The sequence below is a fragment of the Mrakia frigida genome, assembly GCF_051309035.1.
Source record: "Mrakia frigida strain ATCC 22029 unplaced genomic scaffold BDY24scaffold_15, whole genome shotgun sequence".
Taxonomy (NCBI): Eukaryota; Fungi; Basidiomycota; class Tremellomycetes; order Cystofilobasidiales; family Mrakiaceae; genus Mrakia; species Mrakia frigida.
In genome coordinates, this window is record NW_027481266.1 from 570,609 (window position 1) to 593,475 (window position 22,867).

General features: G+C 53.8%; 10 protein-coding genes across 10 annotated transcripts; 2 read left to right on the forward strand and 8 right to left on the reverse strand.

Annotated features, from left to right (window-relative positions):
- Positions 1-545: 545 nt before the first annotated feature.
- BDY24DRAFT_351433 (ribonuclease H-like domain-containing protein) lies at positions 546-1,672 on the reverse strand. Its single transcript, XM_076637716.1, has 4 exons — positions 1,519-1,672; positions 1,349-1,442; positions 910-1,238; positions 546-762 (listed from the first exon to the last, which is right to left on the reverse strand). Exons 1-4 carry the CDS (start codon positions 1,609-1,611, stop codon positions 637-639), a joined length of 642 nt encoding a protein of 213 aa, XP_076496795.1. The 5' UTR covers positions 1,612-1,672; the 3' UTR covers positions 546-636.
- Positions 1,673-1,776: 104 nt separating this feature from the next.
- On the reverse strand, positions 1,777-4,202 carry BDY24DRAFT_389123 (uncharacterized protein; the record flags this gene model as incomplete). Its single annotated transcript, XM_076640484.1, has 12 exons — positions 1,777-2,101; positions 2,182-2,283; positions 2,361-2,428; positions 2,510-2,637; positions 2,717-2,751; positions 2,819-2,830; positions 2,918-2,985; positions 3,084-3,116; positions 3,272-3,302; positions 3,389-3,428; positions 3,628-3,945; positions 4,019-4,202. Coding segments are annotated over 12 exons (1,144 nt in total), but the record flags the coding sequence as incomplete, so codon positions are not given.
- On the reverse strand, positions 4,180-7,442 carry BDY24DRAFT_389124 (uncharacterized protein). Its single transcript, XM_076640485.1, has 14 exons — positions 6,802-7,442; positions 6,672-6,692; positions 6,240-6,517; positions 6,094-6,164; positions 5,975-6,019; positions 5,773-5,872; positions 5,654-5,707; positions 5,418-5,570; positions 5,186-5,346; positions 4,970-5,094; positions 4,829-4,892; positions 4,711-4,755; positions 4,501-4,612; positions 4,180-4,423 (listed from the first exon to the last, which is right to left on the reverse strand). Exons 1-14 carry the CDS (start codon positions 7,283-7,285, stop codon positions 4,208-4,210), a joined length of 1,929 nt encoding a protein of 642 aa, XP_076496797.1. The 5' UTR covers positions 7,286-7,442; the 3' UTR covers positions 4,180-4,207.
- A 361-nt stretch (positions 7,443-7,803) lies between these two features.
- On the forward strand, positions 7,804-9,236 carry BDY24DRAFT_389129 (uncharacterized protein). Its single transcript, XM_076640486.1, has 4 exons — positions 7,804-8,692; positions 8,775-8,830; positions 8,906-8,972; positions 9,059-9,236. Exons 1-2 carry the CDS (start codon positions 7,919-7,921, stop codon positions 8,790-8,792), a joined length of 792 nt encoding a protein of 263 aa, XP_076496798.1. The 5' UTR covers positions 7,804-7,918; the 3' UTR covers positions 8,793-8,830; positions 8,906-8,972; positions 9,059-9,236.
- BDY24DRAFT_441420 (uncharacterized protein) lies at positions 9,206-11,040 on the reverse strand. The gene is made up of 3 exons (XM_076644608.1): positions 9,826-11,040; positions 9,735-9,756; positions 9,206-9,580 (listed from the first exon to the last, which is right to left on the reverse strand). Exons 1-3 carry the CDS (start codon positions 10,950-10,952, stop codon positions 9,524-9,526), a joined length of 1,206 nt encoding a protein of 401 aa, XP_076496799.1. The 5' UTR covers positions 10,953-11,040; the 3' UTR covers positions 9,206-9,523.
- A 331-nt stretch (positions 11,041-11,371) lies between these two features.
- Positions 11,372-12,903, forward strand: BDY24DRAFT_415217 (uncharacterized protein; the record flags this gene model as incomplete). Its single annotated transcript, XM_076643416.1, has 4 exons — positions 11,372-12,494; positions 12,602-12,662; positions 12,761-12,791; positions 12,862-12,903. The coding sequence occupies 4 exons, from the start codon at positions 11,372-11,374 to the stop codon at positions 12,901-12,903; spliced, it is 1,257 nt and encodes a 418-aa protein (XP_076496800.1).
- A 97-nt stretch (positions 12,904-13,000) lies between these two features.
- Positions 13,001-15,745, reverse strand: BDY24DRAFT_389134 (MBL fold metallo-hydrolase). The gene is made up of 6 exons (XM_076640487.1): positions 15,592-15,745; positions 15,266-15,449; positions 14,669-14,781; positions 14,504-14,577; positions 14,255-14,411; positions 13,001-14,179 (listed from the first exon to the last, which is right to left on the reverse strand). The coding sequence occupies exons 1-6, from the start codon at positions 15,653-15,655 to the stop codon at positions 13,332-13,334; spliced, it is 1,440 nt and encodes a 479-aa protein (XP_076496801.1). The 5' UTR covers positions 15,656-15,745; the 3' UTR covers positions 13,001-13,331.
- A 368-nt stretch (positions 15,746-16,113) lies between these two features.
- BDY24DRAFT_441423 (uncharacterized protein) lies at positions 16,114-18,174 on the reverse strand (the record flags this gene model as incomplete). Its single annotated transcript, XM_076644609.1, has 13 exons — positions 16,114-16,241; positions 16,317-16,416; positions 16,479-16,597; positions 16,671-16,681; positions 16,747-16,813; positions 16,905-17,055; positions 17,134-17,176; positions 17,290-17,356; positions 17,425-17,533; positions 17,658-17,752; positions 17,851-17,920; positions 17,993-18,090; positions 18,165-18,174. 12 exons carry the CDS (start codon positions 18,172-18,174, stop codon positions 16,414-16,416), a joined length of 843 nt encoding a protein of 280 aa, XP_076496802.1. The 3' UTR covers positions 16,114-16,241; positions 16,317-16,413.
- Positions 18,175-19,312: 1,138 nt separating this feature from the next.
- BDY24DRAFT_389140 (uncharacterized protein) lies at positions 19,313-20,431 on the reverse strand. The gene is made up of 4 exons (XM_076640488.1): positions 20,354-20,431; positions 20,186-20,235; positions 19,776-19,851; positions 19,313-19,631 (listed from the first exon to the last, which is right to left on the reverse strand). The coding sequence occupies exons 1-4, from the start codon at positions 20,377-20,379 to the stop codon at positions 19,466-19,468; spliced, it is 318 nt and encodes a 105-aa protein (XP_076496803.1). The 5' UTR covers positions 20,380-20,431; the 3' UTR covers positions 19,313-19,465.
- Positions 20,432-20,818: 387 nt separating this feature from the next.
- BDY24DRAFT_415221 (uncharacterized protein) lies at positions 20,819-22,400 on the reverse strand (the record flags this gene model as incomplete). The annotated part of the gene is made up of 8 exons (XM_076643417.1): positions 20,819-20,852; positions 20,946-21,037; positions 21,128-21,172; positions 21,482-21,751; positions 21,938-21,957; positions 22,032-22,087; positions 22,171-22,215; positions 22,324-22,400. The coding sequence occupies 8 exons, from the start codon at positions 22,398-22,400 to the stop codon at positions 20,819-20,821; spliced, it is 639 nt and encodes a 212-aa protein (XP_076496804.1).
- Between the last annotated feature and the right edge of the window lie 467 nt (positions 22,401-22,867).

Below are 22,867 nucleotides of genomic sequence, written 5' to 3' on the forward strand. Positions count from 1 at the left end.
CTGAACGGAGAGTTCTTGGAGCCGACGGGGTCGACTTTGTTGGCGGGGAGGGAGAGGGAGGAGGTGGAACAGAGGGTGAGCAGGGGGGGGAGGGAGTGTTTGGATTTGGAGTTGGAGTTGGAGTCGGAGTCGTTAAGGCTTGGGAGCGGGAGGGGGAGGGTGAGAAGGGTGGGGGAAGAGGGAGAGGAGAGAGGGAGAGGGAGGTTGGTTGGGAGGTGACGGGTGTTTTTTGGGAGTTTCTCTGTTTTTCTAGCTCTTTTTCCTTTTTTTACGACCTTGGACGAAAACGACAACGATAACGATTCTATACACGAACCTCTTTTTCTTCTTCTTTTTCTCTCTCTTGAATTTTTCGTGTGGTGTTCAGTTGGCGGGAGGGAAAGGGAAGGGAAGAACGGTTCGAGAGGTTCGACGCGTCGTCCTTCACCTTCCGACTTTGGGCTCGTTTTTGAGAGGAGGTCGCACCCAAACCTGCTCTCCTTTCGTCGAGCGCACACGTTCCCTTCCCTTTCAAATCAGTCGTAAAAAAAAACTCGTTCGTTAAGATCGTTCAAGTAGAACTGTAAGCTAGCAAACACCCTCCCGGCCCTCCCTCCCTCCCTCCCTCCCTCTGCCCTCGTCGAACACCTGACCGTCTCAGCAGTAATACTGAGCGAACTTCCCCGGTACACCCTCACTGACGTCCAGTCCGAGAGCTAAATCCCTCTCCCACTCGACCATGACGGATTTGTAGAGGTCTAGAGTCGCTCGGGCGTCTTCGATCTGTCAACGCGCGCGCGCGCGTGAGAAGGGAAGGAGGTCAGCGTTTCCGTTCCACTCCTTCAAAGCTCCGAAATCTGAGTTCCGTTATCCTATTCAATCTCGGTGTCCAACTCCAAACCCTTTGAAAAGTTCCCACAGTCTACTTACAGGATCATGAAACCCCCCCTTGTCCCAACTCCTAAACTCCCTCCCTCTCTCCTCCCCCAACACCTCCCTCACCAACCTCTTCAACCCCGGTCCAGGAACCCCTTCCTCCTTCTTCCTATCGATCCCCACCAAATCCCTGAAAGGATAGTACAACGTTGTATCTCGAACGTGAGTGTGAGGATGAGCCAGACGGAGGGAGGAGAGATCGTTGAAGAGGGCGTGGCCGATCAGGATGGCAGGCGTTGGGTGGGAGAGGAGGGTGAGGATGGAAGGGAGGAGGTTGGATAGGGTGGGAGCGTGGAGGAGGTTGGAAGGGTGGAGGTTGGTTACTGAAGGGGGGAGAGGAGAGGGTGGGGAGAGGGAGGGAGAGGGAGGGAGAGGTCAACAACTGTACATAAGTCGGATTGAAAAGGGATTGATTCCTCGTTTGCTCACTCACTTGCTGTTTGATAGTTCATAACCTTCTGAGTAGGTTTAACAAAACTGTCGAGGACTACTTTACCATCGAAATCAACAATCACGACTCGAGCGAGCTTGTGGAAACAGAAGGAGATGATGAGGGTGAGCTCGAAGAAGGGAGGAGCTCAACGAAAGATTGAAGGAACGTACAGCGATCTCTCGAGCTTGAAACCCAACGTTAACCATCTCACAGTCGACAGCGTAGATCCTGGAGGTGTCGATATTAGGAGCATCCGGCAACATGGCTGGCTGAAGGAGAAGGAGAAGGAGAAGGAGAACGGGAGGGAAGGAGAAGATGGGCGTTTGAGGTGAGCTTTCAACTCCTCCTCCTTCTCTTGTTGGAGAGGACACCCAGCGTCAGTAACCTTTCATTTTTGATGAGATTCAGAGTCGACTCTTGGCTGGCTATAAAAGAGCAAGTGCGCATTCTCGAAAAATTAGAGCGAAACAAATAAGTAGAACGTTCCGAGCAAGAGAGAGGGCGTGCAAGAAGAAAGTTAAAGGGCAAAGCGAAGCTTACAGGACGACGAAAGCGTGGAAAAGGAGTCGAAAGGAAGAAGGATGGCAGGAAAGGTTACAAGGTAGAGGAAACAGAAGTATCGATGCTGTCAGAAGAGCAGAGCAATCCCAAACGCGCCAACGACTCCGAACATCAACGCAAGAGACCCGACGCGAGTTCGAACCTCAGCTCCTGAGGGTGTGGTTGTAGGCGGATTAGTTTGAACGGCGGCAGCTGAGAATTGGGAAGGAAAGAGCGGAAGTCAGTTTGAGAACGAATGACAAGGGGAAGAAGAAGAAACGCATCGAACGAACCTTTCGAAGTCGAGGTTGCCGATTGCCTCGCTGAGGTTGCCGTGGACGACATGACCGACGAAGAGCTGGAGGAGTTAGCGATGGGACACTCGGTGATCAAGTCTGGGCAATGATAAATAGCCGAAGTCAGAGAAAAGAAGCGAAGGGAGAAGAAAGAGGAAAAGGAGGACGCGACGCACTGTTAACAGCTTCAGCGACAGTCGAGCCTGAGAAAGCACCGATATAATTAGCGTCGCAGGCGGCACAGCTGTAAACGTCCAGAGAGCATAGCATCAGTTTCAGTCCTGAAGGAAAAAAAAAGAAAGAGAGGCGAAGGAGGACCGCTCACATCCTGAAATCCGTGATCCCATTTTGAGAGCAAGGTCCACAGAACCCATCCGAGTTGGGGTTCTCGCAGTCTTGAGCGATCTCAGTTAGCATGGAGGAGCAGCGGGGAGCACAGGAGGGCTCAGGAGTCTGTCAGAAGGGAGAAAGCGCTTGAGTTTTTGACTTAAAGGCGGTTTGGACGCGACGGATTTTGGGAGAAGGAACGAACGTAGAGAGCGTTGATGACACAGTAGTGCTGATAAGCTGCCGAAATAAAGGGTTTGAGGATGGGTAGAGCTTGGAGTGAACAGTAAAAACGAGGGAAACTGACCTTGAACAGCGACTGAGGAAAAAAAAAGGTTCGATGGTCAGCCTTTTGCTTCAACGCGACCGAATGAGCTTCACAAGCAAGAAGACGAAACAAACTCACCAACGGTATCGTTCGTGTTCTCACTGATCCCAAGTTTAGAAGCCATCTCGGGATCGCACTCTCCGCATCTGAAGAGAAGAGAAGAAAACGACGAAGAGACGCGCCGTGTCAGCTTTCTTTTCGTCTCGTCAGCTCTCCCTCCATCTGCAGGCCTCTGTGGACGTACGCTTCGACAGTAGCAAACCCTCCAGCCGAGCATCTGTGGATAAAGGAAGACGGTCGAAGTCAGCATCAGCTCTCTTCTTTTGCGTACCCCTCCATCGTTCCCTTCGTCTCCTCGCGTCTCCTGTTGTGGTCGAGCGCTTCTCATGTCCTCTTTCTTCCTCCCCCTTGAGAACGTGAAAACTGACTCACAGGAAAGTGATGTTGATTCCTCTCTCAGCACCTGATGACGAAGAGAAAGACACTGTGAGCTCGAGAGTCTCAGAACGAGCAAAGGGAAGACAGAGGAGGAGGAAGCTCAAAGCTCACCAAAAACACCACACTCGTCAGCGCACTCGTCCGTGGGCGTCTGTCGAGACAACTCGTTTCAGTCAGCTCAACTTCAATATCTATGAAGTAGCTTCTCGAGTCTGCTTCCTTAAGAGCAAAGCTTGACTCTGAACCTTCCCTGAGTCCTTCGTTCCTCCCTCTCGATCCTCGACCGTGCGATCGCCTTCTCCTCTCCTCATCCTTCAGTGACTCTACGAGAATGGAAAGCATGCACTCACGAATCCCGCAGTAGTCGGATCAAAATCCGAGGTAGCCTGTCTCTGGTTCAAGGACGATGTTTTCCTCAAGAAGAGTGCTGGAGGAGAGGGAGGAGGAGGAGGAGGAGAGAAGGGGGAGGCGGAAACGAGGGAGTGCGAGGCGCCGGGTCCGAGGAGGAGGGTCGTTGCGAGAGCGAGGAGAGGTACGGAGAGCATGGGTTGGGGGGGAGTAAGGGGTGGGATGATATGGAGGAGAGCGACGAAGAGATGAAAGGCTGTTGGAGGATGGTGGGCGTTGGAGAGACGAAGAGAGGAGACCTGAGAAAGGGAAGAGAAGGCCTCGATGAGCCGACGAAGCGGTGTCAGGCACGCCCCTTGAAACGCAGAGAGAAGGGACTGCCTTCGTACAAACTTTTCGTTTGGTGACAGTCTTAGGAGATGCAGAGGGGACCGGTGATCCGAAGAGGAGGCTGAGCTTCTGGCACCGAAACCCAGGACGTTTCTCTCTCAGTTCGACGAACAACGACCGCGCGTCGACGTGATCGTTCGTTTGTCTCTCTCTCTCCCATACAAGCAATGAACGAAACATACCCATCCACGTCTAGAATCTCTTCCCCCTTCCTCTGAACCCATTCTCGGCCAACACCGACCCCAGCGTCTCAACCGCCTCGAGCAGCTCTCGATCCTCCGCCGACAAAATCGAAGCCGTCGTGTTCGAGCTTCCAGGGAAGAGTTGGACGTCTGGTTTGCAGAGGAGCTCGTTCTCGGGAAGAACGTTGTCGAGGAAGTAGGCTCGGATGGCTTTTGTGGTGCAGAGCTGTTGAGAGAGGAAGGAGAGTCAGCGAGTAAACGACGACGCGTTCAATAGTTAGAAATCGAGAGAGTGAAACGAACCGAAGCCATGGCCGTTGAGCAGTGTCCGAAGCCGTCGTGGTGGATGAGACGAGACTGAGGTTGAATCTTGTTCAGGAGTCGAGCGTGTTTGATAGAGGTGATGGGGTCGGCGCTGAAGGGAAGAGAAGGAGACGCGACAAGGTCAGGTTCCTTCGATCTGAGGCCGAGGTTCCTTCCTGTCCCATAGGAGTGGATGAAAAAAGAACGTACGTGTTTCCGATGATCAAGATGTCGTTCGAGAGAGTAGCGTTAAACCTTGAGTCGCGTCGAAAATATAAGAAAGTCAGAATCAACATCTCTTCGAACGAGTGAGGAACTGGAAACTCACGGTCCCTTGAACCTCTCCGGCTCTCGCATGCTCGTCCAGCGAGGGCAGGTAGTAGCTCCGAGACCTGTGGATCCCAAAAAAGAAAGGAAGAGGCGGTCAGCTCGACGAAAGGCGAGGAGTGCAGGCGCGTGACGACCGAACCTGCAAAATGTCGACTCGTGTGCTTAACCTCCCACAGATTTTCCTCAACAATCATGTCGACGATCTCCTTGGAGGTGAGGTTGGATGGGTACGAAGGAGAGTCGGAGCACTCGACACCAGGGTTACTGCATTGGAAGAAGAAGAAGAACGGATCAGTTCGACGAGTTCGACGGGTCGAAACAAGGCTTGACGGAAGCAGAGCGAAGTTGAACTCACGCGAAAGAAGTAGATCCAGGTTTTTTCTCGTCCAACTCAATCGTAACCTTCCCTGCCTTGTAGATTCTCGTTCCGTTCCCACCGAGCGTCTCCCTCAGACCAGAGGCGAAGTCGGTCCATCCCGTCGGCCTGTAGAGCTGTCCGAACATCCAGCTCTTGACCTGAAGAAGAAGAATGGATACAGGGAGGAAGTAAGCTGAGAGAGAAAAAGAAGAAAAGGAAGGAGACGAACGTCGTTGGGAGTCAAGAAACCTCCGACTGAACCTTCCTCTCTCACGATGAGAGGGTATTCGAGGAGTCGGTCAAGGAGATCATCGACCTCCTTAGCCATAGACTCCACTGTGTTGGACTCGGAAGTAGAGAGAGGGCAGCGTTCGGGTCCAGCCTTGAGAGGGAAGAAGAAGAAGCGAACGAGCGTTCGTCAGATCGGGTCTCCCTGTTCGAGTGGTGAGGAAGAGAATTACTCACATCAGCGCAGCTGGAGAGGAAAGCCTCGTAAGTCTTCTCGGAGTCGTAGTAGTCCTGAAAGATTACAGGAGGATGTCAGTACAAGTTCGAAACGAGGGAACGAGATGGGTTTGACTGACGGATCGTCCCCATTCATGCTGAGGGTTCTCAACCCAGTTGAGAGGATCGCAGACTCCATCGGCAACGACGTGACCGATACGGTCCGGAAAGATTCCGATCCTGAATCAGAGAGAATGAGAAGGAGGAAGAGTGAGAAGAGAGGAAAGAGGAAGAGGAGACGGTTGTTCGACGCGTTTCGACAAAGAACTGCGAGAAACGCACAGATATTCGGCGACTACGGTTCCATACGACCAGCCGGCGAAGTTACTGGAGAGACGGATAGGATACTGAGTCAGCGAGAAGTGACGAGTGAAGAAATGCTGCTCTCGTTTCGAACTCACATCGGCGCGTCCTTTCCCTCAATGATCGTCGAAAGAAGCTCGATGTCCCTGACCACAGTTCCCGTTCCCATCTGAGCGTAGATAGAGAGCTCGATCAGCTTCACCTTCGCCGATCTCAGCCGATCTCAGCTCTCGAAACAACTCACATGCCGTCCAGCACCAGCTCCCGCTTCTCTCTCGCACCTCTCGGCCATCAGGAGGTTCCGAGCATCCTCTTGAGCTACACCTCGTCGGTACTGTTCCTCTTCTCCGAGAGGCTCAATTCCCTTGGGCAAAGATGCAAGGTAGATCGACTCTTCCCTCATCGTCTTGAAGCAACGCATCTGAGGCGAGGTGAGAGCGATTCCACGTGGGTCGAAGCCGACGATATCGTATTGGCCGTTGAGGATGACGCCAAAGGAAGGTCCGGCTCGGAAGGTGTAGCCTGAACGGGACGAACAAGATGACGAGGAGATGGGAAACAGCGACGAGGGGGAAGGAAAGGAGATGGTGAGCTCGTCGTTCCTTCGTCGCAGGCTTATCGACTCGCGTGTCAGGTAAGCATCCCCGTTGATGAGGAACGAAACAGTCTGACTTACCGTATCCAGATCCTCCAGGCCCTAAGAAACGAAAATGTAGCAGCAGAAAGAAAGGCTCGGAGGTCAGCCCACGCCTTCCTCTTCGGTCATCTCCTTCCCTCTCCCTTTCCTACAACAAAAAAGGAATCACCTCCAGGATTAACGAACACAGTTCCTCTCTTCTTGATCCCCTTCTCAACGGAGGAGTACTTGGAAAGAGCAACGTAGGCGCTTCCTCCAGCGTATCCCTTCGAGTAATCGAGAGGGACTTCGACCGTCGCACAAGAGAATCGAGTCTCGTTCGCTGGACGATCCGGGCAAGGGCCCCAGGAGATGGAACTCGGAGGGAGAGGAGCTGTTACTGAGAGGTATCCAGTGCTGCTGTGGAGGTAGGTTGCGATGGAGGATCGTTGACCGTAGAGGAGGAAGGCGACGAGGAAGAAGAGAAGGACGGGGTGGACGTAGAGTCCGAGGAATCCTGGCCCTTTGACGAGAGATTGGAAGAAACCTTGCCTCTTTACGGGTGATTTCGAGGTTGATGAGGAGGTAGGGATAGGGAGAGAGTCCTTCTCGAGCTTTAGGGAGGTTGTATCCATCGCTGTTGTGGTTGAAGGTGGGACAAGGGAAGGAGCCATGCGATGAGCTTCTTCCCTTCCTGTTTCAGTGGCGCTTTTTCGGAGTCAACCGTGAGCCTGAAACAGAGATATTCTTCAGAGACTCAGGTACGTCTTGAAACGCCATAAGAGTTGAAAGACGAGAAAAAATGGGCTCACGGGAGGACGGAAGCAAACCAGGGGAAGGTTGAGGTCCGAGCTCGACCTTCTTCTTTCGTCCGACTCCCACCTTCTCCTTTTCCCCACTTCGTCCCAAAAGCTTCACTCCTCAACCCTGCACCTCCCTTTAACCTACCCCCACCTCGCATTTCCTCCAAAACAATGTCCCCTCCCCTCCGAGTCCCTCTCGAAGTTCTGGAACGAATCCTCTCTTTCGCCTTCACTCCTCTCGCCTCTCCTTCCTCCTCCTCTCCCATCTCCTCCTCCGACCTCCTCGCTCCTCCTCTCGGAACATCCCACCTCCTCCTCATCTCCAAAGGCTTTCGTCAACTCGCTCTCCCTCTCTACTACTCCACCATCTCCATCGTCCAAGAAGAAGACTGGTCAGCCTTCCTCGATCCCGAGAACGGACTCCTCGTCGGAGAAGACAACGAGGAGAGAGCTTCCTTCGTCAAGGAGCTCTGGATCAACGTCGCCGAGGAAGCCGAGATCCCAATGGATTACACGGTCATCAGGAAAGCCCTCGAGAGATGCTTACGGCCAGAACGAGTCCTCATCGAGTTGGAGGAGGTTATCCTTCCCGACCTCGATCTCCTCCGCTTCTTCCTCTGCGGTCGCCATTCCAGAAGCAGAACCAGCACCTCGTCAGAAACCTACCGCTCGGCTCGACACTACGGCATCCTGACCAACCTATGGGGAGAAACCACCTTCCTTCGGGTGGCGGACGAGTTCTGGGAGAGCGAAGAGCTTTACTCCTGCTCTCCCTCCGCCGAGAATCCCCTGGAAACGGCCGTCTTCGACAACTTCTACGAACGAAGGATTGATGAACTCTTGATGGAAACCGAACTACCCAGCACATACGATCTGCAGGAGCAGGCCATCGAGGAAAGAGACGATTCGTCGTGGGGGCTTCTTGTCGACCCCGACCTTCCTCCTCGAACCGTCTACGTTGGTCTCGATGCTCTCGGAGAAGCAGAGCTCGCGGATCTGGAGAATCATGGGATGGACTATCTCGTCGTCTACCCTCCCACCGGACTCAACCTCGAACTCGAGAAGGATTTGAAGGACGCGTTGGACGTTTTCCAGGTCGACGGTTTCCTCAAGCATGCTTTGGAGGCCTCGTTGGAGTTCGAAGGGTTTCCTCTATCGTTTTGGGAGCTCGTTCGAGGGAAGCACAAGTTTGAATTGGGGGAGGAATGGGTCTGGAGGAGCGAAGATGGGACGATGCTTGGAGTGAAGGAGTCCTTCGAGAAGATCGTTCCTCGAGAGGTGAGTCGAATGCAGCCCTAACCATCGATGTTGTGGTGACCAAGAGTCGCAGCTGACGTTGTTCTTCCTTCTGTCCTTGCAGGTTGATTCGTCGGACTGAGCGTTACTCATTTTCTCCTCTCGCTCGCCTTGCTCTCGGTGCGTCCCCTTTCCCTCTTTTTCTTCAGCCGTCGGAACAGACGCTGATTCCAGCTCATCTCTTCGTCTTATCAGCGCAACCCACCTGTACAAATTTTCGCCCCTCGGTTCTTCGTTTCGATTCTCGTCACATCTCTCACACGTGAGTTCGTTTTTCCTTCAGTTCGAACGACGCGTCGAGGCCTGAAGCGGTCGACCCTGACCTCCATTTACTTTGTCTTCTATCAGCTGTCCCTCCTCTCAAGCTCTTCCCTCCTCCCAAACCTCGCCTCATCAAACCTCACCTCATCATCAACTCGGAATCTTCGTTCCCACGAGGTCTTCGCTCATCGTCGAAGGAGACCGCCGGAGGAGGAGGTTGTTGATCTCGTGGCACGGATGATCATGTAGATTTGGTCCCTCTCTCACTCGTTCACGTTCGGGAAAGGCCACGCTATTGACCTTTGCTACTGAAGAAGAGAAGTCGAACGAGCGGACTCTCGTCCTCTCGAAAAGATCGCAGAGCGAAGACAAGATGGCTAATCGAACGAGAACACACTACAACGACAAGATGATAGGTAGATAGATAGCTCCTCTCCAGCGATTTCAACCGTTTCGCTCCCTGTTCAGTCCAACAAACGAACTTCCGCTCTCCTCGTCCCTCCCTTCGATTCTTCCCGGCCCAACCCCTTCCACCAGCCCCCGATGTTCCCTTCAGCACCCCGACGATCCCTCCTCCGGTTGGGGGGCGGCCCCGACATCGATCTCTGACTGGGAAAGGCGGCGCCTAGAGATTCAGTCAGAACGAGGACGCGCCGAGAAGAAGAGATTGAGGCGGACGAACGAGATAATGATCATCGACGCGAGGAAACTAAGACACCGTGGTAGCGCCCGAAAGATCATCGACGCGAGGAAACTAAGACACCGTGGTAGCGCCCGAAATCGACCTGACGGAGTAAATAAAACAGGAGGTGAGGTTGAGAGAGGTGGAGGATGAGGAGGGAGACGCAACTCACTGCTGACGAGACTCAATCCTCGCGGCGTCCCACCTCGTCAAAGAACGTGAGACGTTGACCTCTCCCCTAGTGAGCTCCTCGTCCAACTCGATCATGAAGTCCGAGACGCGTGGGTTGGTTGGGAGGTAGGGCAGGATCTCGCATTCGACGTAGTCTGCCGTTGGTTGGCTCCTGGGAGACGAGAGGTCGACGAGGACGTGTGGTAGGATGACGAGGGAGAGGTTGATGGTCTCCATGAGGGGAGGGAGGTGTCCGAGGGTAGCGAAGAGGGGGAAGAGGTCGAGTGGGATTCGAACGGAAAGGGTGGAGAGGGTTCGGCTGAAGTTGAGGAGGAGGGAGAGGGATTTCCGTCGTTCCGTCGCGACGTCCTTGAGAGGTTTCGAGAGGAGGTCCTTGTAGCCTCGCATCACTCCGTAGATGCTAGCAGTGACGTACTGCTCCCAGTTGAGAGATTCCGAATCAACGTTGTCGTCGTCGTCGTTGTCGTCGCTCGAGGAGACGAATCGTTCCGTCGCGTCGTCTCGATAATCCTCCCTCCGACGCTTCTCGTACTGACGGAGCTCCTTCTCTGCTTTATCCTCCCACCACCAGAGCTTCCCTGCCAGATCAGCCGACCAGACCTCGTCCCCGTCGTACTTGAAGGGTGGGAGAGTGGCCATCTCCCAGCCTCTCCAGTGGAAGAAGTTGACGAGCTCGAGGTTTGGAAGGACGACGGGGTCGAGAGGGACGAGGAGAGTTGAAGGTCGCTGGCCCTGCTCGACCTCCCGTATAACTCTTCCGGTGTCGAGAGGGATCCAAGCGTCCTCGGCCGCGTTCCATCGAATCTCCTTGACCCAACTTCGTCTCTCCTCGTTGTCGTCGCCGACGAGCAGTCCGTTTTGAGGGTCGAGGAATCTCTTCCAATCGCTTCCGTCGCAGATTGAGATCGATTGGTAGTAGAGAGGGAGCGAAAGTTGACGAACTCCTTTGGAGACGAGGAGGAGACTTGAGGATCCGATGGGAGGAGTGATGAAAGGGCAAGGACCGTCTTGAAGAGGGAGGGGAGGAGGGGAGGGAGGAGGGGAGGCGAAGGTGAAGGAGAGGATCCGCTCGAGGACTTCTAGAGGAACTCGAAGAGGCGGAGACATCTCGACGAGTTGGCTGGGTTGAGACCGGACGAAGGAGTGGCGGCTTGTGGGAAAAGACCCGAAAAAGTGGTATAGGGAGGGTGGGAGGTGGGAGGAAGGAAGCTCAAAAAGTCAAAATCGAAGCTCACCTTTTCTCCTCCCACCGCCGCACCGGTCATCATCTCCTCCTTCCCAGCTTCCCTCTATTCGGATCCCAGCGCATCCAGATCAACCTTCAACAGATCATCCTTTCGGCATCTTCATCGACAACTTTTCGGTCGAAAATCCTCCTCGCCTTCCAACCTCCTCTTCTTCCCGCTTCGTCGAGTCGTGTAGTCGAGGTCATCTCCTTCTCCTCCCCTCCTTTTCCCTTCCTCCCTTCCTTCCTTTCAATGGATCTGACCCAGTCTTTCTTCAACATCAGACCTCACCTCACTATAATGTCCCTCTCTTCTTCCTTTGAGGACTTTACGAGCCTCTACCGCTCTACTCAACCTCTCGACAGGATCCTCTCGTTCACCTTCGGAAACGATCAGCTCTCCACTCCCTTCTCCCCTCCCACTCCTCCTCCAAACACAACACACTTCCTTCTCGTCTCCAAAACCTTCCGAGACCACACCCTCCCTTTCTTCTGCCACTCCATCACCATCCTCCGAGCTCGAGACTGGATCACCTTCTTCGACCCTGGAACGGGCATCTTCGTCGTCGGAGCGGACGTCGAAAGGAGGAAGAGCTTGGTCAAGGAGCTCAGGATCAACATGTACAAGGACGCTAGGATTCCTATTAACCTTCCAGATGGGGACAGGGATCGAAAAGGGGTTGCTCGATTGAAGAGGAGTGGTGAAGCGTTCTCCGAGTTTCGAGAGGACATCCTCCTCCCCCTCGACCCCGTCGTCCTACCCAACCTCAAACACCTTTGCCTCTTCCTCACCAAGGTTCCGAAGGCTTCCAAGGACAATCACGGATCGGGAGATCGTCAACTTCGAGCCGTTCTCGAGAAGGGAATCGACTTCGAGAACGAGCTCAACTCGGACGACGACGGATCTATCGTCTCGGACGGTTCCTTCCAGATGGATAAGGACATCTTCGCAAACCTCAACTTCGAACGAACCGCCTTCCTGAGGAGCATCCTTCCTCCCTTCCAAAGCCATTTCAGCCTCTACATCAGCGAGCTCGCTCCAGACGCTCCTCGACTCGACACCATCCGTCGACTCGGATTCGAGGACCTCACCAACGCTGGAAGGAGGATCGAAGAAGCCTACCCGTTCCCTCCTGGACTCATTTTAGGAGAACCCGTCCCTCGAACCCTCACGGTCTACTGCCTTCCCTCGGGCAAGGTTCATGATCGAGCACTCGGGATCGCTCCTTCGAGGTCGTCGACGCGTGTTGAACCGAGGAGAGAGGACTTGCTTCCTTACAAGGTCGTGGAGGCGATGGCTACGGTGGAGAAGACGGGTATGAGGATCGAGTTGGTTGGGTTCTCGCTGGAGATGAGGCGTTACTTTGCTGAAGGATGTAGGAACGGCAAGGGGATCGATCGCGTCTTCTGGAAGGAGAGGGGTGGTTCGTTTTCGCGAGTTACTGCGATACTTTGAGTGAGTTGGTACTTTCTAGTCTTCATCCGAGTCGAGTATCTGACACGTTCACTTTTTTTCGTCCTTTCTTTGCAGAAATCGTGCCGTCGACTCGAAAACTCCCGTCGTCTCTCACCTTCGGCTCGACCCGTCCTCCGTCGCGTCTTTCAGCCCCCTACTCTCTTACTTGGCGAGTCTTGGCATCATTACTCATCTTACCTACCCGTGCTGACCTCTGTGGCTTCGTCCTTTCAGATACAATCTCGTTTTGGACGACGAGCGTCAGGTTCGTCGTCGCGTCTCGTCACCTCCCGGACCCCCCTTTTCTGACTCCATTCCCTTCCTCTGCGATGTAGTCAGACTCGTATACTAGCTACTCGTTGACTACACCCATGTAACGCCATATAACGATGAATCGAACGAAACAGCAAGAAAGAACGAGCGGAAAGAGTCGTCGAACCTCACCGTGAAAGTCTCCACTCCTTTCGCTCCGTCGCGTTCGTACGAGAACGCAGCCTCAAGTTTGCGCAAACGAGCAGGCAGCGATGGCAGTAAGATTTTGAACGTATAGAGGGGAAGGCAGCAGTGTAGCGAGAAGTTCTAGAAAGACAAAAGTGCAGCGGGAGAGAGAAGGGAGAGATTCTAGAGAAGATACAAAGCACGACGAGAGCTAGAGAATGAGATAGAACCGATGCGAAGCTCTAGTGGAGTCCGAAACTGACAGAAGAGAGGCTGCTCTAGACAGCTTCGAAATGGGAGAGGTAAGGAGATCTAAACGAACGAACGAAGAGACGCGTCCTCCATCGACTCATCGACGCGTCTCTCCTCAAGGACAGCAACACCCACCCCTGGTTCCCTCAACCGCCTCCCTCCTCAGCACCTTCTCCTCCCTAGGCGGCGTACTCAACCCCCTAATCTTACTGTTCCTCGTCCAAGCCCTCCTCGTCTGGACCTGCTCCTCCGGTCCTTCCTCCCTCGCTCCCTTCGAATCACAAACGACCCTCAACCCATCCCACCCAGGTCGAACCCAAACTCCTCTCCTCCGAGCTTCCTCCCCAACCTCCCCAACCATCCCTCTCGCTTCGTTCACGAACTCCTCCTCTTCCTCGCCCTCGGGATGAGGCGTGCCGTCCAGATCGCGTCCGAACGCTTCCCATTCTTCGTGCGAGTGGTGGTGAGCGAAACCGGAGAGGTAGGTTCGGAGAGGGTTTAGACGGAGGATGGTTTGGAGAGATTGGAGGATACCGAAGTGGGAAGTGTGGGGTTTGAGGAAGAGGGTGTCGAGAATGAGGACGGGGAAACGATGAGGTTTGGGTTGGTCGTCTTCGTCCGACGCGGTTGAGTTGGAGGAGGAGGAGCCTCGAGGAGTGATAGGTGGAGAGTAGGGTGGTGTGGGAAGGGTTGAGACGTCGTTGGTAGGGGGGTGGGAGGAGGAAGAGAGGGAGACGGCAGCGAGGGAAGACGTGAGGGTCTTGGCTGTGTTGGGCGAAGGGAGGAGTTTGGCCCATGCTGCTGCTGGGATGTAGCTAACGTCGGACATGTAGACGATGTGAGGGTGGAAGATGAATCCGAGGCAGTAGAAGGGGAGGATGGGTGGTGGTTCGAGGGTTGGAGGAGGAGGAGGAGGAGGAGAGCCGGGAGGAGGTGGGGAGGAGAAGAAACGACCGTGATGGACTGAAGAACGAGAGGAGGGGTGGGTCAGCCCGATAACGTACAGGTAAGAAGAAGCAGGGAGAGTTCGAAGCTCACCATTCAAAGGCGAAACCTTGATGCCCTCAACCCAGAAGTCCTCGTCCTCCTTGATGACGACCCATTCAAAAGCAGGAACGTCTCCTCCTCCTGTTGCCTTCCCGAGCTCGACCATGTAAGGCCACGAGCTAGCAATCTCGTCGAGAGTGTGTTGGGACTGAACGAGAGCGGAGCGAGAAGCGAAGAAACAAAGTCAGCTCGAGCTCGCGTCTCAGAGAACGAGAGGATGGAAGGGAAGTTCGAGCTCACACAATAGACCTTGATGAACGGCTGAACGACTCCCTTCAAGGTCCAGCCTCGAAGATCGTCGAGTCCGTTGATAGCTGTGTACGCGGGAATCGAGAAGGGGAAATTTTGTCAGTTCACCAGAGAAACAGCAGCAAAAAACCAAAGGACGAGCGAGACTCGACTCACCATCCGCGTGAGGGTGCGTGAGCAAAACAGCATCGATCTTCCTCAGTCCGAACTTTGGGAAGAACTCGAGTGCTGAAGAGAGGAAGGATTTCCCACAGTCCACCAGGATCGTTCTGTCAAACAGAAAAAAAAAGAAGGCAGGACAGTCAGCACTCGATTTCGATAAGGAGAGGTTTGATGGGCTGATTTTGGTGAGCTTCGAGACTCGGCGTCTGCTCTGGCCAGACCGAGCTGGGCTGCTGCTTCCGCTCCGTCCTGAGAAAACCTTCTCTCTTCTCTGCTCGATAGGCTGAGCGAGGATAGAGTGTGAGGTGAGGATCGATCTCGAAAAGCAAGGCTAGGGAGGTGAAGGGTGGGTTGAACGTTGGTCGATTCGATTCCTCCCTCCCTCCCTCCCTCCCTTCCTTCCCTACGCCGTCGCCTCTGCAAGCTCAGTGCTCGAACACTCTTCTGAGCCCTTCTCTTCTCCCTGCGCATCTCAGCTTCCCTCGATCCTGCTTTATCGAGCAGGTGCTTATCCTCCTCGTCGTCGTCGCTCGATCCGACCCCCTTGCTACCCTCCTTGTCTCGCTCGCTCCCTCTTTTGATTGAACTCACGATTTCCCTCCTCCCGCCTTGTTCCCTCTAACGATCGCACTCGTGTTCCTCCTAACGTTCTTGGATCCTTCAGGCGAGAGGGTTGAAAGACAAGTTCGACAAGGCTCCGTCTCTGAATCGTCGTCAGAGTGAGCGGAGAGGTGGTTCGTGAGGCAGGAGACGTTGGGGAGTTGACCAGAGGTACCTGTAGGATTTGGAGGAAAGGTTGGATCGAACAGAGGGGAAGGGTTAGAGGAGAGGGAAATGCGTCAGCTTGTAGGTAGGGAAGGTGAGGAGGAGGGGAGGAAGGGAGGAAGGAAGGGAGGAGCAAGAGAGCTTGAACTGACCTGTTCCAAGAAGGATGATCTCGAGCTCGTCGTCGTTGATGGAAGTTGAAGTAGAAGCAGACATCTCTAGACACACGCTACTCTCTCTCTATACTCGATCTGGGAAAGGGAAGGGAAGGGAAGGGAAGAAGAAGAAATGGAAGGGTGATGGTTTGAGGGCTGAACGAAGGTCGAATCGAAGTTCAGCTTCGACGGGCTCCCGCGACGGTGCTTGCGGAGAGACCACGAAGGCGTGAGATCGAAGAAGGGAGGGGAATCGCTCGATGAGCAAGGCGGGGCAGGTTTTTTTTTCTGCTTTAGAGATCGATTGGGGAGTGACGACGTGCGAGGGAGCCAAGGGAAACGATGCAGGGGAGGGAGGGGGAGAAGGAGAGAGGAGGTGGGGAGAGGAGGGACGCGTCGTGATTGCAAGGAAAAGGAGTAGGGATCATGAGATTGAGGTACATGTAAGAGAGATAAAGAAAGAAACAGTCCGTTGTGCGAGCGAGGTCAAAAAAAAAGTGAGAGAAGAGCCTAAGAGAGGGTGAAAAGGGAGGGAGCGGGAACGACGACGCGTCAGAGGTCGGACGAGCATCGATTTTAAGTCGAGATTGGGAGAGAAAATTTGCGGCGGGTTTTGAGATGGAGAGGAAGAGGAAGATTGGTGGAGTCTGGTGACGGAAAGGAAGGTCGTTGAGGGTCAGCGATCAGCAAAGAGAGGAAGAGAAATCACAGGGAAGACGCACGATGGTGGAAGCTCGATGAGGGGAGCAGCGAGGTACCGATACGACGTTGTAGATTCCAAAGGACCCTAGCGGCGGTGTTTACGACGAGTGGTTAGATTTACTGAGTGGGAGAAGACTCCAGTCAGTTTTGTCGACAGGAAAGAAGAAACGAACGAGACGCACTCGGGTGACGGTTGAGCGACGAGAAGAGTGAGGACTGAAAGGATGGATCCGGTCAGGAACGGTTTGATGCGAGTAGAAAGTGTGTCGAAGGAGGAAAGACCATGGCGCTCTCAACTCGGCTGAAAATGAGAAAGAGAGTGCGACGCGTCAGATCGGGACGACGACGAAAACAAACGCGATGTGCGGACTCACAAGGGCGCAGACTAACTCAGCATAAAGACCAGGAGATTCAGACCGACATTGTTCTTAAACCCTCTCATGCTGAGACCAGTAAGGCTTTTGAGCTTCGGGAGATCGCTCATTGTTCGATTGTCGAGGAGCGACAGGTTCTCCATCTGTGGGAGAGGAGGAAGGTTCAGTATGGAGGAACGCAGAGGTGAATGGATGACGAACAGATCGGTATAAATCAGAGTGAACGGGACGAACGATACGGAGCGGCGTTCGCGACGACGTAGGGTTGAAGTGCAACGACTGATTCCGGCGAGCCTGAACGAGCTTGGACGTATCTCTCGGGGTCGGAGAGCTGTCGAGAGTAAGCGAGGGCGAGTAGAGCCGTGATCCCGGCGATGTTGATGACCTGAGACGCGAAAAAGAAGGAGCGAAGTCCAGCTTCAGGACTTTCGACGGGCGCGAGTCGAAGGAAGGACAGACTCACAGCCATAACCCACATTCCGATCTTCTGGATATCATCTTTCCACCTTTAAGAGCGATGAAGGACGAGGGTATGAGTGTTGGTGTTTTTGAATCAAAGGAAACAAAAGAAACGACGACGACGCGTCGAGCTTGAGGAAAGAGACGAGACTGGACTCACTCTTTGTCGCAGAAAGCAGTAGGATCGGTTCTTGCAAGCTCATCGATTCGGCATTGTGTCTTGATGTCTACGAAATCGTGGGAAAGAGAAGGTCAGTTCGAAACGGGCGAGGAGGTCAGTTCAAACGAGACTCACCGTTCTTGTTCACGAAATGGCTGATAATCTCCGTCATGGCTCCAGTTTGGCCGACCATAAAAGCGACGAATGAGAAGATGGAGTTGATTCGAGCTGATCGAGGTCGGTTCTTGGAGGATGGAAGCGGAAAAGAGTGCGGAGGGAAAGTCAGCACGCGTCGAACCTGAGCTTCGGTGCATTGTCTGGCTTCGACGTGACGTAAAAGTGAGCGCAGGAGGGACTTCAAGACTCACGAGAGTAGCTGCAAGAGGACATCCCAGGATGAGAACGGCAAAAGCGATGTAGCATCCAGCGGAAACGTAGCTCATCAGCTTCATCTTGTTTGTGACTGAAACGGTGGAGGGAAACGAGCAGGCAGGATATGTCAGCTCGAGCTTGAGTCGAGTGAACAGATAGATCGATGAAGGAGGAGAAGATCAGACTTACCTCCGTCGTCGTTCAGAAACTGGAAGCGCTTGACGGCGAGCATGATCCCCAACCCAGCGCCGATCAAAGCCTGTGAAAGCAAGAAGAGGAAGGGAGAGTGAGAGGCAGTTCAGAATAGAAGGAGAGCAGATAATGAGATTACCTGGCATGCCAAAGCGATCCTGAGATGGATAGGCTTGATTCGAGCGAGAGAGTTGATGGGACTTCGAATGGGTCCGTCGGCGGAGAGACAGCTTCGATCTGATGGGCAAACGTAGAGATAAACGAGTCAGCAAAGAGTCTAGGCAGGTGTATATACGTCGCACGGTGCTTACCGTTAGCCATGTTGAGTGAGAGTGGGATGCGAGAAAGTTGATGAGGAAAGAAACGTCGAGACGCGTCGCAAAGGTTGAGCGAGTTGGAGGCGGAAGGTAGAAAGAGGATGGTTGTTGGAAGTCAGAACCCAAAGGAATGATGAATCTACAATTATACGTCGCAAGCGAGAGTGGCAGTACTGAAGAAGACTGTTCAGCGGAGGTTGACGAGCCGCGGAGAGGACGGGACGACGGAGAGAAGAGAAGGGAGAGTCAACTGCAACTCCCTTTTTTGATTCCGTCTCTAGAACAATCGTATTCCAGCGGCAGCCGTCACCCGACCAGACCGAAACGATAAAAAGATCCTGTGCGGAATCACAACAGCGAAGAGGAGGGTTGGGAATGGCTGAAGCGAAACACGATTGATCGGGCCGCTGTAGAGGTTGAGGGTTTGAGTTGAAGGACGAGTTGAAGGACTGCTCTTACAATTTGAGCTCTACGTCAAAAGGACTGCATCAGCTGGGTTCTCCTTCAGGAGACGTCGAAGAAAGGGACGGCCTTGGGGAGGGCGAAGAGGGTGCCAGCGAAAAGCCGAGAAGGAGCCCACCTCGCTCATTCCACCTGCTGCTATCATAATATCGCACCCTATAGCCACCGAGAGGGCTGAAAACAGTTTGGGATGACGTCTACACAAAGCTGGAGCTGAGGGGAAGGAAGGGAGCAAAGAAGGGGTCCAGCTGAGTGTCGAGGCCGCCGCCCCCCTCCCTTCTTCTCTAGACTCGCTTGTTCGAGATTGGGCTTGACGACCAGTTGCTGAGGAAGACGAGAGAGAGACGCAGCTGACTATGATAGTGATCTTCAAGCGAGGGAAAGGACGGTCGGGTTGAAGGAGCATCTCGAAGCAGACGCAGGGAGGGACTCGGCGGAAAGCAGCAGGTTCAGCAGCGAAGGAGGCGAATTGGTTGGACGAGTGGTGGCAGAGATCAAGCTAAGGAGGGCGTCGATGCTTCGTGAGCTCAATTTTGATGAGCTGTAAGGGGAGCGAAGGGTGAAAACTGCTGGAAAAGGGGATGGAGGTGGGAGGAAGCTTCGATGAGCTTTCGTTCGAGCTCAACAGTCAGCCCTGTCTTTCGTCGCCATGGCTTCCTCAGACTCTCCGCCGTCGCACGTCCACGAAATCGACGTAGTAGAGATGATCCAGCACCTATAAAGTCGAGCAGTAAGCTATCGCACAACCCTTCGTAGAATTCCTCCTCAAGATCGCACGCGAGCAACGAACCGAAAACAAAGCCTCCTCTCCGCGTCTCCTCCACCAACCAAGTCTACTTCTTCTTCGCTGCTTCAGCTGCCTTCCCGAAGGAGACCGCCCCACTCTTAGCTAGACGTTTCGAGCTGTTGAGCATCGCCTGCGACGTGGCCGTCACGTATTCCTCCGTCGTCACTCCTCGTCGATCCGTCTTGACGCTCATGCCGGTCTCGTCCATAGTTCTGAGGGAAGGGTACCAAAAAAGAACGAGAGGGTGAAAAAGCAGCGTCAGCGAACGTTCTGAACAGAGAGGCGGGGTAAGGAGATCGAAAAGGAAAACCAAAGGGATGGGAGGGGAGGGAGGAGGAAGGACGGGTCGAGCTCACAATCCCGAGTCCTTCATGCTCTTCTTCGCTCCCGCGACACCACTCTGGATACCTTGATGAATCATGTAGGCGACGTCTGTGAGAGAGGAAACGGGGGAGCGAGAGGTCAGCGTTATTTCGAAGAACGAAACTGAAGTTGCGAGCTAATCAAGGGAGGGACGAGCTCGAGCTCGTCTTGAAGGAGCAGAGAGCCGCTCAGAGGGTCCGACAAGCTAAGCCAGCATCTACGCGATCTCTGTGGAACCCAGATGCCTTTTGAAAGACTGAAGGGAGACACAACTCGCGAAGACAGGGTTGTACACTGCCCTCCTTCGTCCCTTCCGTCTCCCTTGTTCCTCCGACTGATGAAGCTTCCTTCTCCTCCCGTCCTCCATACCGCCGACTGAGCGCCCTAATCAAGAGAGACTCACATCCGACACCGATGAGGATAGCAAGAGTGAATAAGCCAGAGAAGTAGTCGCTGTGAGATCAAGGCCAAACCAAAGGAAGGGATCGAACGGAAGGTGAGCTTGAGCTTCCCTCTCTTCCTCAGAAGCTTGTCCCTCAACACCAAAGAAAGAGAGGAAGAGGCAACTCACGACCAGGAAGTGATGGATTTGGCCATGATGTATAGATACAGGAAAGATCAGAAAGCGATTAAGAGAAGATGGCGGTTTGAGGGACACCCTGAAAAAGCACGAAGGAAAGGAAGGTCGGTCGAGGACTGCGAGCTCGAGAAGTGACGTCAAAGATATAGATTTGCTTGTTTTCATGTTGGTGAAGAAAATGTAGGTATGTCTCCTCGTGCGGCTCGATTCCATTCTCAGAAAAGTGTCTGCTTTATGTAGAGATATTCGAATCATCTTGCAAGGAAAACAACTCTCGTTGTCGATCTCGAACACTTCTTCTCCTCCACCCTCCTTTTCACCTTCGAGCAGGGTAACTTCGCCTGCACCTAAGCTTCTACTTCTCAGATGACCGGTGCGAAGATCCATTACATTCCAGGCGAAAGTCGGCTACCAAACTGACGCGTCGAGACTCGAAGTCGTCCCTCGCGTCCCCCCTCATCGCCCAACAGCACCAGCCTTGACTTCTGACCTGGTCACCGACGCCATTAAGACAAAATGCAGCGATGGTCAGTTTGAGACATCAAGACAAAGAGGAGGAAAGGACCCCGAGAGGAGAGCTCACAAAGCGTTCAACGAAACCTCGAGGTTTGCAATCTCGCTCTCCAAAGCAGCTCGTTTATCGTAGAGGACGAGAAGGTCCTTGTTAAGCGACTTCTGCTTTGTTGCACTGTGCCAAAAAGAAGAGAAGAAGGGTCAGGGACGGGGAAGGAAGAACATGGCACGAGAGGGAATGCAGCGACGCACATCTCGGAGGGAGAAGTGATGGCGAGGAAGCGTTCTAGTTCGAGTCTGCGATTCCGTAGGAAGTTTGGGAGAGTCAGTCAACAGCTCGAGAGTGGAATGAAGACGTGGAGGGAGAAGGAGGCGAAGGAGGAAAAGGAAAGAGGTCGAGAAAGCGACGCGACGCGACTCACAAGCAATCCGCTCTAAACAACCTCAGCCAATCTAGCAGCCCTAAGTCCTCATCTCGTAGCATCTACATCCTCTCCCCCCACACAAAAGAACAGCGAAACGAAGTCAGCTCTTTCTCCTCCTTCTCCCTCTGTCCTCGAACCGACACCGAGCCTCGCCCTATGTTGTTTCACCCTCCTCACTCACCTTGAACGTATGGAAATCTTCATCTAAGAACACCCTCACGGCCTTCGCAGCCTCAGCATACGTCTTCGCATCTCCTACGATCCCAGCCAAGCGAGGAGAGGGCTCGTTGTTGGTAGAGTTGACGTTGTTCGATCCAGGGAGGAGGGAAGACGGAGGGGGAGGGGAAGAAGAGGAAGAGTTTGAGTAGGAGTAGATCGAGTTGTCGCGGAAGGCTCTCCACTCGTTGATGTGCTTGGAGGCGAGAGGTTTGGAGAAGGTTTGAGACCATTGCTGGAGGAGGTTGAGGAGAAGGGAAGGAAAGCAGGAGGAGGAGGGCGGAGGAGGGGAGATGAGGAGAGGGACGTTCGACGTTCGAGGGCGAGTGCGTTGAGTCGGGAGGTGAACAGAAGGAGATGAGTAGAAGGAAAACAAGGATCATCCCGTTGCAGGTACGAGAAGGAAAGAGAAGGAGCGAACCTGTTGTTGCAGAGTGAAACCTGTTGGCGAACGAGGAGGTGGGAACGGTCAGGGATCGCCTTGCTGATTCCACGTCGACGGAGACCGGACTCACTCGTCTTGTGGAGAGCAGCAAAGTCGAGGGAGGTGTAGATGGGCATCTTCGCTGGTCTAGATGGTGAGCGTTGAAGGGAAGAAGAAGAGGGACGAGGTCGAGATCATGACGCCTCGAAGTCGTCGGAGTTTCGATACACAGGGGAAGTTGAGCCAAATTCCATTTGACTGAGGTCGCAGAACCGCTGAAGATGAAGAAGGTGGGCGGGAAGAAGAGGGATAAGACGAGCCTCTGATGTTGTTGAGGCGGCGGAAAGCTGGGAAGAAGAAGAGGGACGAGGCGATTCACGAACGCTGAGCTCGAGACGTCGCGAGGACGAGGATCCAGAGCCCAATGGAGGTTGACGAAAAAGTCGAGGTTAGGGGACATGTGAGATTGAATAGAGGGGATGAGGAGAGAGATCTGTTGAACTAGAGAGGGACGGGAGGGGGAGGAAGGTCAGCCTGAGCTCGAAGGAAGGGGTGTTGAGCTCGACGTTCAGCCCTTCTGCCCTCGTGCTAGCGAAATCCTGGAGACTCCAGCTTCCCCCAAGCTCATATAGCATGCACCAAAGAGAGATCTACATGTTGAAGTGTCGCTGGTTGTCAATACTCCTCCAAAGAAAGAACGCAGAAGGGAAAGAAGGGAGAGCGAGCTGACCTCTCGATGTGAGCTCGCTGCTCGATCTTCTCCTCCTCCTTCGCCGCAGAAACAGCTTCCCGAAGACTTTCCTCCTTCAAAGTGCTGAGTCTGGACGTTCACGGCCTATGGGGAAATGAGGTAGTTGTCCAAAGACAAGGTTGTTGTGGTTTGGGACGACGCAGTAATTGAGCTCTTCGATTCGAGCGAGAGAGTTT

Bases quoted from the DNA above. Each gene is read 5' to 3' on its own strand.
- BDY24DRAFT_389124 (XM_076640485.1), bottom strand. From the start codon at position 7,285: ATGGCTCCTTCCCTTGTCCCACCTTCAACCACAACAGCGATGGATACA. The intron at 4,893-4,969 runs GTTCGGTCGTCA...TGGGATCCACAG, and splicing joins CACGAGTCGACATTTTGCAG to GTCTCGGAGCTACTACCTGC. The intron at 4,613-4,710 runs GTACGTTCTTTT...TCTTCCCTTCAG, and splicing joins ATCTTGATCATCGGAAACAC to CGCCGACCCCATCACCTCTA.
- BDY24DRAFT_389140 (XM_076640488.1), bottom strand. From the start codon at position 20,379: ATGGCCAAATCCATCACTTCCTGGTC. The intron at 20,236-20,353 runs GTGAGTTGCCTC...TTGATCTCACAG, and splicing joins AAATCCATCACTTCCTGGTC to CGACTACTTCTCTGGCTTAT. The intron at 19,632-19,775 runs GTGAGCTCGACC...CCCTTCCCTCAG, and splicing joins AGCATGAAGGACTCGGGATT to AACTATGGACGAGACCGGCA.
- BDY24DRAFT_389134 (XM_076640487.1), bottom strand. From the start codon at position 15,655: ATGTCTGCTTCTACTTCAACTTCCATCAACGACGACGAGCTCGAGATC. The intron at 14,578-14,668 runs GTGAGTCGAGTC...CCGCGTACACAG, and splicing joins CACGCACCCTCACGCGGATG to CTATCAACGGACTCGACGAT. The intron at 14,412-14,503 runs GTGAGCTCGAAC...GCTCTCGTTCAG, and splicing joins CGTTCATCAAGGTCTATTGT to TCCCAACACACTCTCGACGA.
- BDY24DRAFT_389129 (XM_076640486.1), top strand. From the start codon at position 7,919: ATGGATTACACGGTCATCAGGAAAGCCCTCGAGAGATGCTTACGGCCA.
- BDY24DRAFT_351433 (XM_076637716.1), bottom strand. From the start codon at position 1,611: ATGTTGCCGGATGCTCCTAATATCGACACCTCCAGGATCTACGCTGTC. The intron at 1,239-1,348 runs GTGAGTGAGCAA...TCCCCCCTTCAG, and splicing joins TATGAACTATCAAACAGCAA to TAACCAACCTCCACCCTTCC. The intron at 763-909 runs GTAAGTAGACTG...GCGCGTTGACAG, and splicing joins AGGGGGGGTTTCATGATCCT to ATCGAAGACGCCCGAGCGAC.
- BDY24DRAFT_441420 (XM_076644608.1), bottom strand. From the start codon at position 10,952: ATGTCTCCGCCTCTTCGAGTTCCTCTAGAAGTCCTCGAGCGGATCCTC. The intron at 9,757-9,825 runs GTGAGTTGCGTC...TTACTCCGTCAG, and splicing joins AGGATTGAGTCTCGTCAGCA to GTCGATTTCGGGCGCTACCA. The intron at 9,581-9,734 runs GTGTCTTAGTTT...CGCCTTTCCCAG, and splicing joins CGATTTCGGGCGCTACCACG to TCAGAGATCGATGTCGGGGC.